The 17,474-nt window shown below is 34.8% G+C and overlaps 1 protein-coding gene across 1 annotated transcript; it reads right to left on the reverse strand.

Annotated features, from left to right (window-relative positions):
- Positions 1 to 1,024: 1,024 nt before the first annotated feature.
- Positions 1,025 to 8,859, reverse strand: LOC149139824 (putative UPF0481 protein At3g02645). The gene is made up of 4 exons (XM_089450830.1): positions 8,773 to 8,859; positions 8,557 to 8,647; positions 1,944 to 2,624; positions 1,025 to 1,860 (listed from the first exon to the last, which is right to left on the reverse strand). The coding sequence occupies exons 1-4, from the start codon at positions 8,857 to 8,859 to the stop codon at positions 1,025 to 1,027; spliced, it is 1,695 nt and encodes a 564-aa protein (XP_089306956.1).
- Between the last annotated feature and the right edge of the window lie 8,615 nt (positions 8,860 to 17,474).

Genomic DNA, 17,474 nt, shown 5'->3' on the forward strand with positions numbered 1-17,474 from the left:
GCTTTAATGATTGCATAATTCTAACCTTTGTGTTTTGTAACAACAAAGGTCATGGACCAGTCTCTTTGTTAGTGTTAAAGTAATTTAAATTCTATTATAGTTTGATGGTGTGTTCATTTCATTTGAATGTGTGTTTCAATATTTGTTGAGATAATGGTTTCCAGGAGTGCATTTATTTTCTGAATAAGAGTGACAATGTGATAGAGTGGTTTTATTTTGCAACGTGTGTTCATTTCTTGAGAATATGAACAAGGTTTGAGAGTGTAATAGCCAGAGTGTTGAGTTGTTGAATTGCTCAAAGTGTGATTACAATGATTGAGTTTAACATTTGCTAGCAATAGTCATCATTTGCCCTTGCATATATTTTGTGTAATAACATTGCAATAACAAAACCTATTAGATTGAGAATTATGTGAAGAGTTGGAACTATTGCTCTAAATTAACAGGAAAATTGTTCTACTCAACTAGAAATTGAAACAAAACCTATACACAACTTTGACATAATGAAGTAAACATATATGAAACTTAAACCAAAATTATTTAAAGATCAATGTAAACATATAATAACTCAAAAGTGTGTTAGTAAAATAAAAGAATTTTGACATACTTCATAAAAATGCATCTCAACCTTCATTTCAAAAGCAAATTCAATAATTCAATTTGGAAAATATAATTTTACTCATAAACAATATTAATACAATTAAATATTTTATTCCAGAATTAAAATAATAAAAATTCAAAACATCAAATTCATTTGTACCATTAAATGTTTATTTTTGACCCACACAAAAAAAAAATCTAAAACAAAAAAATTCTAACATTTAAAAATTGTTTAACTCTAAACGTTTAGATTAAAAATAATTGTTTATGGAACAGAAAGGCTGATTGCTGTAGCCATGGGGAAGTCGAGCTAAATCGCGTGAATACTGGCCAAAAAGGCTACATCAGGATACAAAACATTTATAAATTACCAGAAATCATTTATGAAGGACATTTGAGGGCAAAGAATAAAACAGCGTGGAGGCTACTTGTATACTTGGAGTATGGAGAAGATGGTTTGCAACAGGGTCAGAGACAGTACAAGAATTGCCATCGCTAACATACCTACAATTTTCCAGGTCGGTGAGAAATGCTCCTCCACAAACTGGGCAATCAACACCAGCAACTTATTGCTGTAATGATCCATCACATCATCTTGCAGTTTCTCCAAGACACCTTTGCGGCACAGAGTGATTCCCCTGCACACACAATTGAAGAGCTTGGCGACCTCTGCGTCAGTCCCATGGTAGTTTTTAAGGATTCCGCTATTTCTGAGCAGAGCCACGTCTTTTTCCGTGTGGATCAAGTTGTTCATCAAAATCGAGTAGCAGGTAACGTAATTGATTCCAGAGGCCTGACATAGCTCCAGAGCAATTAAGTTACGGAACAGTACTTCTGTGTGGTCCGTGACATTGATCGGAGGAAGATACATCGTGGCTTTCTTCTGATCAAAATAAATTTGCTTGATGCCTCCATTGCATCGCTGAAATTTGATACCAACATTACTTAATTCTACTGCACAACGGATGCATCTGTCGTCCTTCCCTGATTGTTTCTTGCCGTTGCTGTCAATCGGAATTGCACGCTCATTATCATCATCGGAAGGTGGAGACACAATGAGGCTGTGCAACAATCCCAGAAAATGATGAGCTTTTCCATCTGGTAGCCGCCGGGACCATCTTTCCATATCTTTCTGATCATAATCAAAAGGGTAGAACCTCGTCCCTAGAACTCTTACCACCACATCCAAAAGAAATTTCTCCACGTTATTGACTGAACTGAACTCCAATTCGAGTAGATTTCGGAGAACTGTGAAGGGGACTTGATTTTCCAGCATCAAAATGTCATTCAGTATATCGAATCCGGTAAAATCAATCCTATTTCTATCAAAAATAGGTTCATACTTATCACTACTTCCCAGATTAAGTCGTCTCCACCCAGAGTCCTCAATATTTCGAGAAGGAAGCAACCGTCCAAAGTAAGCATCACAGCCAGGCACTCTGGCTTGCACTCAATTTTTTCTTCGTAGCTGTTCTTGATATTTCCCACGTCCTGGAAGATCTTCTCGATTGCACGAAAGGAGAACTCCAAATTATCTGGATCAGTGGCGCCCCTCATATTATTGAACCTCGTCATCATTCTACGCAGGGCTCTCTTTTTGTGATCGTCCATTCCAGAAAGATTTGCTCTGTTGGAATGATAGGGACCCAGCGAAACAGGTTGAGGGACATATGCTTTGATATTCAACTCTTTGAGGAAGTTAGGAACTGTGAATATGCATACAACGGACTGCAATTTGGGATCAGCATAGGATTCCTGTGGAATATGAAGAGGCAATGCTCTGTTCCTGATCCATTTTGTTATTTCTGTACCGCCAGGTATTTCTCCCGGTTGTTCAGTCACGGCTCCGAGGGCCGTTTCTCTATTGTCAGGTAATTCTCGCAATTGACGAGTCACGGCTCCAAGGGGGGTTCTCGGTCGGGATTTAGATGCTCTCAATTGATATTTAAACGATCTCAATCGATATTCAGATGATGGTATTTTGCCCATCTTCCCCTTTGAAGAGCCGAATGACCTCCGCAAACCTAAATGTTTCAGAGTTAGAGCACGCCACACAGATATGAACTATTTTTATTTTTACACATTCTGTAGCTTTTGTTATGGACAATAAAAACCAGAATGTTAAGTCAATAATCCTTTGTGAATGCCATGAAAAATCCCATCTCTAACTTCAATCACGAATTAATAAACGCGACTAGGTGATCGAATCTTCACGAAAACCTTTCATATCACCACTCGTTTTACTCACGACTTTATAACAACCGGCCGCAGTCTACAAAGGAGGCGTAGACAAACAAGGCACTTTTTCGGTTTCTTTCGAAATGAAAGATCGTCTGATCAGAATTCATGGAAAAACCAAGGCCACAAGAAATAATTGAAAAAAACAAGTCCAGAAGAAACAAGAAAAAAAAGGTAAAAGAGTAGAGTCAAAATCGACGACGATGGGTCGATTTATGTATCAGGCCAGAATCTAGTCAGCGGGAAAATGAAAATATTTAACGGAAGAGTAAAGAAAACAGTTTTTTGGTGTAATTTTTTAGAGTTTTTTTTTTTAATTTAGTGAAAATGTTTGTGATTAAATTTTGATTTGTATTATTTAAACTAGTTTTTTAATTATATATATAAATTTAGTATCCCAAAAACTTTTACTTTAGAAAATCCTCAAAATATTTAGATTATAAAATATTCACTTATCAAACTTCTTATTTTAATAAATCCCTTCCAAATTTTAAACCAATTAAATCATAAAATTACATTTAAAAACTCTTCACTTCACTAAAATAAAGAAACAATTTAAAACTATTTTCAAAATATCCCCAGATGATTATCAAGACGATACAAGAAAAAACATAACTTTCCACTTGCCTATAATGAAATCAAAGAATGGAAACACGATTTAGTTGAATCAAAAGCGCCTAAATGGATGGACGTGCACATAAAAGTGAAAGAAATTGAAATATCAACCAAAGATGCCTTAATGAGGAGACGAATAATTGCATTTTTTTTGGTTATCTAAATGTTTCTTTTTGACCTTTAATTAGATATTTAATATTTTTTTTTTATGCAATTACAAGGTAGGATATTTAATTGTTTTTAGATGTTATTTTTTTGAAAAGAAAAGAAGTTAGTTAGTTTTATTTTTTGAGTAAATTTGTTTAGAATTTAACAGGATCTAATGAAATTATAATTTTGACAAGTGAACTCTGCACAATCAAAGTGTCGAGGGGTCTTTTAGGCTGGTGTTGGTGAATCCATATATGCAATAAAAAACTAGTTTAAACAACACAAATCAAGGTGTGACCACAAATGTTTTAGCAAGAAACTTCAAAAAATGTCACTTAAAGGCAAAGCCTATTCATATTCCACTCTTGTTAAAGGGTAACAAGAGTGGTAATTAGAGTGTAGTTAGTTATTTTATTTTTATTTTTATTTTTATTTTTGTTTTTATTTTTTGATAATTAATTGGGTCGAGAGGGGCCTATAGCTCATAGGGGAGTTGTTGCAATATCTATAGAATGAAAAATTAAATCCAATAATAATAAGGGGCCCACATTTTTTCATTATTTGAGAATGCTCTATTTCTGTAATCATTTCTAAAATTCGTACCTATGTTTGCTTATGTTGCATTTTTATCTGCTTCCACGACTCAATTGCTATATTTGGTAAGTTTGATTCTGCAATTTCAGCTCATTTGAAGGAATTTTAAATATCATTATGCAAAGTGTGAAGGTGGCCTCACACTCTGCACAATGAAAGCCACCTCTGAAACTAAACAATAATATAAAGTCATAGTAATAGCAATATAAACTAGTAATGTTGCCAAAATATTAGAAACAATATAAAGAAAACAATGATCAATATGTTTAGCTTAGATCCCGGTGAAACGATGTGCCATGTCTCTCTGTTTTGCATGCAAATCATTTAACTATAGAATTTTTTTTTGGCTTCATTCTCTCCAAGAGGACTTTCCCTAATAGGGCTTTGATAAGCCAATATAATTCAATAGTGTAGAAATATTTATTTTGTCTTCCTCTAGGCTGGCTAGTGTCCAACACCAATCGGTGACAAAAGCCAATATCTTTGCATTCGTAAACTCATCTCTGCCTAAAATGATGTCATTCACTATTTGTTGGATTTCCTCTTATATATTTGCAAGGGTAGAAGGTGGAAGAGTATGGCACCAAAGTGTGCTTGATTGCAATCACAACAACTCCCTTCCTCGTGGATGGTTGCACCACACTTATTGTGTCCATGATGGCATGACATGGTGCAACAATAGGTTGATCTGTTCCTAAGAGAAGGGTGGTTATATAACGCACAAAAGACCTGAATGAAAGAACAAAGGCCCCTTACCATGCTTCCCAACTGATCCAGGTTCTAATGATTTCTAGTCACTAGAGTGGCATAATTGCTTAGCTAAGATGATGGGGTGAGGCTTGTCTAGGGAGAAGATATATGAAAATCAGCCTGCGAGTGCCTTTGATTGGCAAGGCAATCCACTACATTGTTTCCAACTTGGTGAACATGGGAAGGGATCATAATAGGAAGCAAGGGGAGGAGGAGGCAAATTCTTTCTATGTAGTTTTCCAACCTCCAATTTGAAGTGATTATTTTAGTAGAGGCCCCAATGAGTAATTTTTTAAGGATTGCAATGACTAGTCTAGAGTCTCCTTCCACCATGAGTTTGTAGATGCCTTGTTGAATGGAAAACTACAAAACTTTTTTCCAACACAAAGAATTATGTTACATTATTGGTTTTGTAGCTTATGGGCCCTACAAACACAAAAAAAGCTTGACCTGTGTCATCTCGAAGAGACCTTTATATCAACCTATACATGGGTCTCTTTTGGAGGCTACATCGAAATTAATCTTAAAAAGACCTAGATATGGGGGAGACTACAAACAAGGAGACAAAAGAGAGGGGGCGGAGAATTGGGGGGGGGGGGTGTGAGAGAGGAAGAAGATCACAGGTTGAGCTTGGCAAGAATGGGCATATATGAAGGGGAGGAGGACCAATCATACAAGGACCACGAAGAAAGTATGATAGTTTCATTGATCTGAAGCTAAACTATGGACCAAACATAATTCACCGAGGAGGAGCCATTTTGAAAATTCAAATATTTTGCTCCTTCCAAGTGTGCCAAAGAAAGAATATGGGGAGAAGCAACTAAGCTTGATTAACAATGGGATTAAGAAAGGAAAAACCTTGCCAATCTTTGATTGTTTTTAAGATGTCTAAGGAGTGTCAATCAGATTGACCAAATAGTTGTCCTACCTTTTTCCAAAGAGCTTCCACAGAGTGGCATGAATTGAATAAGTGCTCCATTGTTTCCTTGTTTAAGTGGCAGAGATAACATAGAGATGGTCCCTCAAATCCTTTGCAAATGATTTAGTCCCAAGTAAGGGCTTAGTTCCTTTACAACAACTAGATGAAATGGGATATCTTGGACCAGAGACTCTCTATCTATATTTTTTCCATATTTATTGGGATGGAAAATGATGATGGTTGGAAACCAAATATTGGGTTGCCTTAACTGTAAATTCCCCAACTGGTTTATATCCTCATTTGATCAAGTCCCTCCCTTCCATGACTAGAATTGTTTTCTTTTGGAGTTCTTGTTTATTAAGATTTGACCAATATATTGGAGAAATATTAGGGTCCCAATTCCTCATGGTTTTCCAAATTCTCAAAGGCAAGTCTACTTGCTATGGATATCACAAGTTAGCAACCATGTTGAGGTTTTTGGATTTGATGATGGTTATTATCTCCTAATATTTCTCCCCTCCTACCAAGTTAGGGAGTTTGTGCGTGAGTCTTCCTAGAAGAAAGTTGATTTGGAAACCCTTGTCTCCCAAAATCAATGTTATTGTATAATAAATATGTTTCCGTTAGTGAAATTCCAGATGGAGGATCTTGCGATATTTCTTTTTATCCCTCGAGAGTCGAGACTTAATAACCACCTGCCGCAATCTACAAAGGAAACATAGACAAACAAGCCACTTTTTGGGTTTCTTTCGAAATGAAGCATCACCGGATAGAATTCATGGAAAAAACAAGCCCACAAGAAATAATTGAAAAGAACAAGTCCAGAAGAAATAAGCAAAAAAAGTAAAAGAGTAAAGTCAAAAGTTGACGATTGGTCGATTTTGACTTATAACTATGACATTTAAAAGAGTAAAGAATGGAGTATTCTGTAATTTTTTGGAGATTTTGGTCGATTTTTCATTAAAATTCAGTAAAAACAAATGTGGCCAAATCTTGATTTGTGTTATTTAAACTGGTTTTTTTATTTCATATAGGTATTCAATGTTTTAAAAACTCTTAAGGCACTTAGATTGTGAAGAGTTCACTAGTCAAACTTGTGATTTCAATAAATCTCTATCAAATTTTAAACAAATTAAATAATAATAAAAAACTGAAAACTTTCCAAAAATTCACACTTAAAAACTCCTCCATAAAAAACTACTCAGAAATAAACAAGCATTTCAAAACTATTTTCAAAGTATTGACGGATGATTACATTTCAAAGTATCGACGGATGATTACATTTCAAAACTATTTTCAAAGTATCGACGGATGCAATACGATACAAAAAATATTAATTTCCACTCGCCTATAATGAAGTCAATGAAGCGAAACACGTGTTAGGTGAATCAAAAGCACCTAAATGGATGGAACCTGAAATAAAAGTGAAAGAAATTGAAATACCAACCAGAGATGCCATAATGACGAGACCAATAATTGATATTGTTTTTGGTCATCTAAATGTTTCTCTTTACTTTTAATTAAGTATTTAGTATCATTTTATTGCAAAAATGTAATTATTATATAATATGATATCTAGTTGTCTTTAAATGTGATTTTTGAATATTTTTCTGGTTTATTTTATGAGCTAATTTGTCTAGAATTTGATAGGGATTCAATGAAATCACAATTTTGACGAGTGAATTCTGCGCAATCGAAGTGCCCTGGGGTTTTTCAGGTTGTTGTGCCAAATCCCTATATGAAATCAAAAAACCAATTTAAACAACACAAATCAAGATATGACTATGGCTAGAAATCTGCCAGAAACTTCAAAAAGTGTCACTTAAAGGCAACTCCTATTCATATTCCAAATTTTTTTATAAGGTAACAAGACAGTGGTAATTAGAGTGTAATTAGTTAATTTTTTTTGTTTTTTATAATTAATTAGGTCGAGAGGTTCTCTATAGCTCATAGGGGAGATGTTGTAATATCTATAGAATGAAACATTAAATCCATTAATAATAACAAGGGGTCAGTGTTTTGCCATTATTTGAGAACGCTTTATTTCCGCGATCATTTCTACAAGTTGCACCTATGTTTGCTTGTGTTGCATTTCTATTTGCTTTAGCGACTCAATTGCTATATTTGGTATGTTATGAATAATAATATATATAAAATAATACAAATAATGTAAAACTATAATAATAATAGATAATGATTAATTAGTAACTAGTTAATGAAAATGTATGTCCCTAAGGACCTAACTGTGGTGAAGAGGTACCTACATAGAGCATATAAGCAGACGCTCACCCTTATTGTTAATCATGTCATCAATTCTTATATAATATTCAATATACAATTACTTGTCCTACTATGGATGTTTACATCTTCCAAGTGTTTTGAAGATTATTCCACTGCGTATACCAACCTTGTTCGTTACGTTGGTATTAGAGCCACGTTCTCTAATCCCGACAATTGACCATTAAAATCTTTGTCAACGTAGTTGTCGTCGTAATCATGCGTTTTGTTACAAGAATTTGGAGCTTCTCCAATTCATCAATTGGCCTTTGGCCATTACAAAAAATAACAATAAAAATAATAATTAAAAAAATAGAAAGAAAAAAAATGCGAATCAAAAAAATTAATAAAAAATTACGTGTTAAAAATAATAATAATAATAAGTAAAAAAACAAAAGGGCACACAAACTTACCAGTCGCCTTGATGCCGTTGTCAATGGCCCAACTATAGCCAAAGTTGCTAACGACAAAGTCGTTGGATAGCCGACCCCCACAAAGCTCCCACTGCTATAAACAACAACACCACAACCCGCACTAGTTGTCACCATTGTTGGACTGGGCACACAACCACCGCTGCTGCCACTTCTCAACCAGGAACAATTTTGCTAGCACCATCGATCTGAAGCTACTGCAGCCACCATTGTAGCCACCACCACTTTACTCGCCCGTTGCAAATTATTTTGTCGCACGCCATCCATATCCACCGCTGCCACCATTTCCCGATTAACATTTGCACCCGCCAACAACCACCATCCGACCTCATTCCTCTCATCGTTAGTTGTCCGTCGTGTTCAATGGTCGTCCTCTGCCATTGTCAAACCACTCTAACGCTATGTCATCCTCTGCTGCTAAGAACCACTCTCACGCTACAAGCACGTTCTGTGGTTGCATTTTTGTCGTTGATAGGCACAACATTTCTCCTAATAAACCCACAGTTAAAATATTCGTGTACAATGGTTATTTCACCATGCCATTAAAGATTCGATTAAATGTCAAGACTTGAAAAAATAATAGAACTAAGGAGTCATGACCATGCACTCATAGAGTCAAGTCGACCATAATTACAATCCCTTGTCTGAAATCCAATGATATAATTAATTCCCGAAATTCAATTCTTCAATTTTCCAATGGAAGAGCAAAGGTTCGTGACTTTTTGATGAAACTTTTGATGAGAAAATTAAAAGAGACAATCTTGTATTATAAAAATATAAGTGAATAAGTCATTTATAAGGATTTATTTGACTCTTAATATAAAGTTATTAAAAAAATAAATATCTGATATTATATAGAGATTAAATATTAAGTGAAATAATATGAATTTTGCTTAACGTAGTCAAAGTATTGTTTGACGAAAAATTATTGACAAACAACATGGAGTCCAAATCAAAACTGAAGGAAGGACGATTTTTCTTATAAGGATATTTTAATCAAACATCATGAGTGAATTACATTAAGAGGGACCATCCAAGGGAAAAGAGTTAATATCATTATTAGTACAAGCAATGGTGAAAATTACATAAATATTAATCTTACGAATCGACTGTTAATTTTAATGCCAATGTAGATGAAACAACATATTTTTTTAGAAAAAAAGATGAAATTAATGATTTACAAATCATTGTAGATCATTATGAGTACATATCGCAATTTCATGTTGTAAAAATGTATCACATAGAGGTTGACATAGCTCTTGGTCAACCTTCGTTTAGATATTTGGGTGCGTTCATGTTAAACATACAAAATCAAAATGATGTTTTCTTATAAGGGAAAGATGACCACGTTTGGAGACATAACAATGAAGTCAAAATCGATAATGTCATCATTAGAAGAATTTAAGGATATTACGAAATCGATACCTCAAATAAAACAAAACTTAATATTGGAGAAGCAAAAAGAGTTTGAGGAGACCATATCCAATAAAAACAAAGGAAATTTTCTTTTAAAAGATCATATCCAGAAACTACTTACACAAGTCAAAAAGTGTAAAATTAAGAAGCACAAGGTAGAACAAGAAAAAAAAAGTTTTGACAAGAAATTCAACAGAAGTCTATGAGAGAAAGAAGAGGAAAATTTACACTTAAAGGACCTTAACAAAAAATTATTAGAACAAATCAAGTGTTTAAAAGACTAGAAGCTTGAGAAACAAAATAAAGATGACTTGGAAAATGAGGAACTCTTATGTCTCAAAAATCATAATCAAAGTTGACTCATTCAAATTAAGAAACTTAAAAAGGATAACAAATCATTGAACAACAAATTAGAAGAATATATCACGAAAGAAGTGTTGAAGTCTTCAGTCCAAGTTGAAGAAAAAGATATGAACTTCGACTCAATCAATATCACAACTCAAGAAGAAAAGAAACCTATAAAATTTAAAACCAATTTAGATATTGCAGTTAAAATAATGGAACTTCCAAATGATGATTCAGTAACCAACTCAACAATGACAGTACCTGAAGTAATTTAGATTTTTTTTGTAGATTCAAGCTACTTATGTAATATGCTAGAATAAAAGACTTGAATCTACTCTGCTTATCAGCGGAAACAAAAATTGACCGATGAAATCATGAAGTAGAAAAGGAAGAATTCCAATCGCACATAACACAATATTTATCTAGGGAAAGCAACAACTAAAAACCCTATTATATGTATATTGCATTAACTAGAAGATCCGAGAAGAAAATACAATGCTTGTTGAGCCCGAACAATCTTTGCGTAAGTACAAGCTATCTCACTGCTTCACAAACCAGCTCAAGCCATTACTTAGCCAAATATTTTGCTTGCTAAGCCCCTACTTCGTTGCACAGTTTCCAAGGGAATTAACTGATATTTAATTGGGAAATTCCTCACTCATAACGACATAATCCATCCATAGGTCTTCTATTAATTGCATGCATCACTTATTTAATTTAGATGAATTTACAACTGATACTACACGGTCCTTGAACTCTAATCTCAACTAGGTCTTCATCTGAACTGACATGCATGAGCTATTTTGAGTGAATTATCGGTGACCTGATTGATCACTGCATGTGAATTAAATCCAATTTAATTCACTTGACTGCTCACTAGTTCCTCCAACAATTAGAACTAGTTTAACTGAATTTAACTGAGTTAAGATGAATCAAATAATTACAACTCAATAAGAACTCAACCTAGCTCCCTAAAATTTAGGGATCACTCTACATGGCTCTAGATAAACTTCCAACTTGAATTTACTGAGCCAGCTAAGTCAACTTAACTTAATTAATTGTTACAAGTTTCTATAAGAATAGAATTACAATTTAATTCCCAATTTAATCCAAGGAAAAATTAAATTAGGATTTTCTTGTTGTTGATTTTAACACTCCCTCTAGAAAAAAAAGCGATTATCTTCTACCTCGATCCTGCCTCTGTGAAAATTGAATTTGCATCTTGAAAATGCCTTCGTCAAAATATTTGCATCCTACTCCTCTATAGGAAAGTACTCTAGCAACATGATTCTCCTTTGCACATAATATCAAAGATGGTGATACCAGATGTCAATATGTTTGGACCGATCATGAAATACTGGATTTTCATAGAGTTTGATACAACTCTGATTGTCATAGTAAATCACAGTTGGATCCATTTGCTGACCAAATAAACCAACAAGAATATTCCTCATCAAGATAGCGTCATAAGTTGCTTGACTAGTAGCCATGTACTCTACCTGTGCTGAGCTGAGTGAAATTGATCTCTGCTTCTTATTGTACTGAAGATTCCCCTTGATGTGATTTTCCTGTCAGATGGACTCCCTACCCAATCTGCATTTGTGAAGCCTTAAGGCTTCACTCCCTCTGTCTGTCTGTACCAAAGACCAAAATGAGTGGTGCCTTTGAGGTATCTCAACACATGTTTAGCTACCTTCCATTACAGTTTGGTTGGCTTAACAATGGCTTGACTAAGTTGGTTAACTGCATAACATGTTTGGTCGTGTGTTCACCAAATACATAAGTGAACCCACAAGATGCCTATAAATAATAGCCTCCACTACATCACGTGAAGAAGCATCCTCCTTCCTCCGATTACCAGCTAGAGGAGTCTCCATGGGTTTACTATTCTCCATGTGGAACTTCTTTAGTATCTCATTGTCATACTTTCCCTAAGAGACAAATAGTTCATCATCTCCTTGCCATACTTCCATACCAAGAAAGTAATGCATGAACCCCAAGTCCTTCATCTCAAACTCTCTTGCAAGATCCTCTGTGCAATAGTTGATCAACTTCTCATCACCTGTAAAAATCAAATCGTCGACATATAAAACAATAATAAAAAATTTACCTTCAACCACAATATGGTAAAGGTTCGCATCCACTTCATTTTTGGTGAAGCCCAATCCAACGAAATAACTGTCAATCTAGGTGTACTAAGCACGAGGTGCTTGTTTCAGTCCATACAACACTCACTTGAGTCTGCACACATGCGACTCTCTGTTGAAGGTCTCAAATCCTTTAGGATGCTCAATATACACCTCTTCCTCAATCATATCATTAAGGAAAGTTGTCATTTAATCCATATGATCTATCTTCCGTCCCATCTGCACTAACGGTGCTAGAATAGATATGATTGATGAGTGCCTTGCTACAGGAGAAAATGTCTCATCGTAATCAATTTCCTCCAACTGATAGAATCCTCTAGCCACAAATTTGGCCTTGTGTTTCTCCACACTCCCATCTATTGTTTGTTTTACCTTATAAATCCATCTGGAACTCACCACTTACTTGTATGTTGGTCTTGGGACCACTTTCCAAACATTGTTTCTGAAAATGGAGTCACACTCAACCATGGCATTAACCCACACAGGTTGCTACACTTATTCCTTGAATGAGGATGGCTCAATCTCTACGATATCGCTCATTAGAGCCATGTAGTCGGTGTACCTCTCTGGTGACCTCATCTGCCTGCACTGTGATGTGGGTGCTCCCACATTCTCTCTGGCATCATGCAATAACCTATCAACCTCTCGAGTGCACTTGATCCCATCTTTGGAAGTCTCTGCATGTGTGTGTGTTTCCACTCCTTTCTCCTCTGCATGTGGCTGCTCCACATCATCATTAGGTTCCTCCTTTGGCGCTAAAATATCCTCAATTGCATGTAGTTGAAGCTCCCTCTCAAGGGAATATATCATGGCCTTCTCTTCATCAAACTTCACCTCTTTGCGAACCATTATCATCCTGTTGGTTGGAAGGTACACCTAATAGTTGTGAGGTGTATCAGTGCACCCCACAAATATGCCCAACTCAGCTGTTGGCTCTAGTTTTTTTGTACATCTTTGGTAACATGGTAGTAGACTGATGAACCAAAGATCTTGAAGTGTGCCACATCTAGTTTCTTCCCTGAAAAAGCCTCTTCTGGTGTACTCATCCCGAGAATTCGACGAGGGATTCTATTTTTCAAATGAACAGTTGTGTTACATGATTCAACCCACAAGTGTAGTAGTAAGCCTTGATCATGTAACATTGTCCATGTCGCTTCCACAATAATTTTGTTCTTCCTTTTAGCCACCGTATTCTTCTGTGGGTTATGAGGTGCTATCAACTTTCGTTTAATGCCTTTTGATAAACAAAAGTTGTTGAATTCATTCGACACGTATTATCCACCGTTATCGCTTATGAGAGCTTTAACTTTCCTACTAGTATATTTCTCAACAAGTGCTTTAAATTCAAAAAACTTACCGAACGTCTGATCTTTCTTCTGCATGAAGAAAATCCAACACTTACAAGAAAAATCACCAACAAATATTACATAATACTTGTGTTTGGCCATCGATGTTGTCGAGAATGATCCACACACATCTGAGTGAACTCTATCAAGGATCACTTGTGCTTGATTGTCTTTCTCATGAAAGGAAAGTTTGGTGTACTTCCCCAATGTACACCCTTTGCATGTGTCTCTCTGCTCTAGTGTACCTTTGGGAAGTCCTCTAGAAATTTTCTACATGATATTCAAAGATACGTGATGCAAGTGACCAAATCTTCTATGCCACAACTCACAGATGTCTCGGCTCTGCACCTTTTCTACTTTAGTGCTCAATATAGCGTAGTCTTCTACCTCAAATTTGTAGAATTTCATCACTCAAACCCTGATATGCTTCAATTTTCCTGTGGCTATGTGACGAAGGAAAGATTTTCCCTTACTGAATATCACATCATAGCCTCTATCCTCCAATATGGCAATAGAAATCAAGTTCTTCTTCAAACCCGAAACATACATGGCATCTCTCAATGTGAGGGGGGAACCAGACTCCCTCTAGAAGGTAACATTACAGATGTCAATTGCGCTATACCTCGCATCATCACCCATATTGATATGCTTATGGAGATCCTTCTCCTCCAAGTTACTGAAGCGCTCTTTGTTGCAAGCCATATGGAATGAAACTCCATTGTCCAGGTACCACACACTACCCATCATCAATGACACCATGCAAATGATGAGGGTAAAATCCAGTTTGAATTATGAAACAAGAGCTTCACCTGCTGCTCTCCTCTTGAGGGCTTCTTACTAGCCTTCTTGTGCGCACACTTTGTGGCATAATGTCCCATCTCACAATAGTGAAAACACTTGATTTTCGACATGTCCTTCTTATTGCCACCTTGACTGGAATCTGATTTGGAATGGGATGACTTCCCCTTCCCATCTAAGGCACATTTTTCCTCATCATCATGCTTTAATGAAGATTAGTCTCTGGTGTTCTGCCAAATCTCTTCCTGTACCAAGTCGGACCACAATGGATCCCACCATGATAACTTCTCCCTTCCATTCACTGAGTCCTATTAGCTATGCTAGTTCTTGGGAAGTCCTAAGCTCATCAAATCATCTTCTGCAACAGTAACCCCGACACATCAAATCTCATCCTGACATTGGGTGAACTTGGTCAAGTACTTCGGAATTGATTTGCCCTTCTCCATCTTGATCTTTCTAAGCTTGTCCTTTAGTGTCAGCTTCCTATAGTCACTGCTATTTTGAAACAGGTTCATCAATACCTTCCACATTGCAAATGGAGTTTCCTTACCATGGAGATTCGAGACAATATGATCTCGAACTCCTTCTAGGATAATCCTTTTCGCCTTTTCCACACACTTTCTCCATTCAGTGAGATATTTATCATCACATGTTGGAGGCTTTAGAATATCATGATCTATGAATTCCTTCAGCCCGTTGTCTTCCAACACTGCCTCCATCCTATCCTTCCAAGCTATGTAATTCGAGTTGCCCTCTAGGGCATACTCAAGTCTCCAACCGTAGAACGACTTCCTGCTGAATCTGAAGTATGAAATTCCAAATTCCATTTCACCTGCACAACAAACTAATATTCTCCTCTTCTATAGTGACTTCATCTCTGATACCATGTAGATTTTTATTGAGATTCAAACTACTTATATAATATGCTAGAAAAAAATACTTGAATCTAGTCTACTCATTAGTGGAAAAAAAAAATTGATTGATGAAATCATGAAGAAGAAAAGAAACTATTTCAATCGCATATAACACAATATTTATCTATGGAGCGCAACAGCTAAAAACCCCGTTTTATGTATATTGCATTAACTAGAAGATCTGAGAAGAAAATACAATTCTTTTTCAACCCAAACAATCTCTACACAAGTACAAACCATCTCAAGCCAATACTTAGCCAAATATCTTGCCTACCAAGCCCCTATTTCATTGCAAAGTTTCCAAAGAAATTAGCCCATATGTAATTGAGAAATTCCTCACTCATAATTGTGCATTCCATCCATAGGCCTTTTATTGATTGCATGCATCACCTGTTTAATTTAGATTAATTTACAACTGATACTACACTGTCCCTGATCTATAATATTGACTGGGTCTTCATCTGAACTAATATGCATTAGTTATTTTGAGTGAATTATCGGTTATCTGATTGATCACTGTCATGTGAATTAAATCCAATTTAATTCACTTGACCACTTACTAGTTCCACCAATGGTTAGAACTAGTTTAATTGAATTTAACTCGGTTAGAACTAGTTTAACTGAATTTAACTCAGTTAAACTAAATTAAATAATTACATCTCAATAAGAACTCAACTCGGGCCCCTAAAATTTAGGGATCACTCTACAGGACTCTAGCTGACTTGCAACTCGAATTTACTGAGCCAACTAAGTCAACTTAACTTAGTTAACTGTTACAAGTTGCTATGAGAATAGAATTACAATTTAATTCCCAATTTAATCCAAGGACAAATTAGATTAAGATTTTCTTGTTGTTATTTTTAACAGGTAAATTAGAAAATCACCACAAACAAATTAGGGAAAGATCAAATTGCAAGAGTTCCTTATCGAAATCTAAATCAAAAGAGTAGCCAACTTAGTCAATCTACAAATTTGAACCATTCAGAATGGAAGCAAGAGGTTTATGTTCCAAGGAATACTGCAGTTTGCAGGATCCAGTCTTATGATAACAATTCATTACAAAAGTCTAGTGATTAGAACATTCCACATATGGTTAATCTAGGATGGTCTGATCCATTCTCAGTCTATTTTTTTTTTATCACTCAAAGCATCATATTGACTTGTATCAACGAAGATGAAAGTTCAGAGACAAAAACACATTTGAAACAGGAAAATAGATCAATCCCTTTGATCAGTAAGCTTTGAGGACAAATCTTTTTGAAGAGGAAGGAAATGTTATGAATAAAAATATATATAAAATAATACAAACAATGTAAAACTATAATAATAATAATAAATAATGATTAATTAGTAACTATTTAATGAAAAGGTATGTCCCTATGGACATAACCGTTGGTGAAGAGGTACCTACTTAGAGTATATAAGCAGGCCCTCACCCTCATTGTAATAATCTCATTAATTCTTATGTAATATTCAATATACAATTACTTGTCCTACTATGTATGTTTATGTCTTCCAAGTATTTTGAAAATAAAATAGTAAAATAAAATAAAATATAGTAAAAATAATAAATCTATTTCATTTAATTATAAACAATTAAACAATTTTTTGAAAAAAAATCCATAATATATATATTATATTAAAATAAATTTATAATAATTCATATTTCATAACATATAACTAATAAATATATAAAAACTTTATATATATATCTATATTATAATAATAATAATAATAATAATATTTGAGAATTTCATATATATATTTGTATAGTGAATATCTCATTAAAACATTAAATTATAATTTTATATATATATATATATATATATAATCAAGATTTTAATAAAATTAAAAATTAGAATATTTCTATGTATAGAGATGTGAAATTTATATAAATATAAATAATATTATTTAGAACTAGTATAGGTCCATCT

The sequence above is a fragment of the Pinus tabuliformis genome, chromosome X (assembly GCF_031772625.1).
Source record: "Pinus tabuliformis cultivar Carrire ecotype Pingquan chromosome X, CPIR1, whole genome shotgun sequence".
Taxonomy (NCBI): domain Eukaryota; kingdom Viridiplantae; phylum Streptophyta; class Pinopsida; order Pinales; family Pinaceae; genus Pinus; species Pinus tabuliformis.

Excerpts from the sequence above, each read along its gene's own strand:
- LOC149139824 (XM_089450830.1), bottom strand. The coding sequence starts at position 8,859 with ATGGTGGCAGCGGTGGATATGGATGGCGTGCGACAAAATAATTTGCAA. Across the intron at positions 8,648-8,772 it reads TGGCTACAATGGTGGCTGCA|TGGGAGCTTTGTGGGGGTCG; the intron begins GTAGCTTCAGAT and ends TGTTTATAGCAG. Across the intron at positions 2,625-8,556 it reads CAACGGCATCAAGGCGACTG|GTTTGCGGAGGTCATTCGGC; the intron begins GTAAGTTTGTGT and ends TGAAACATTTAG.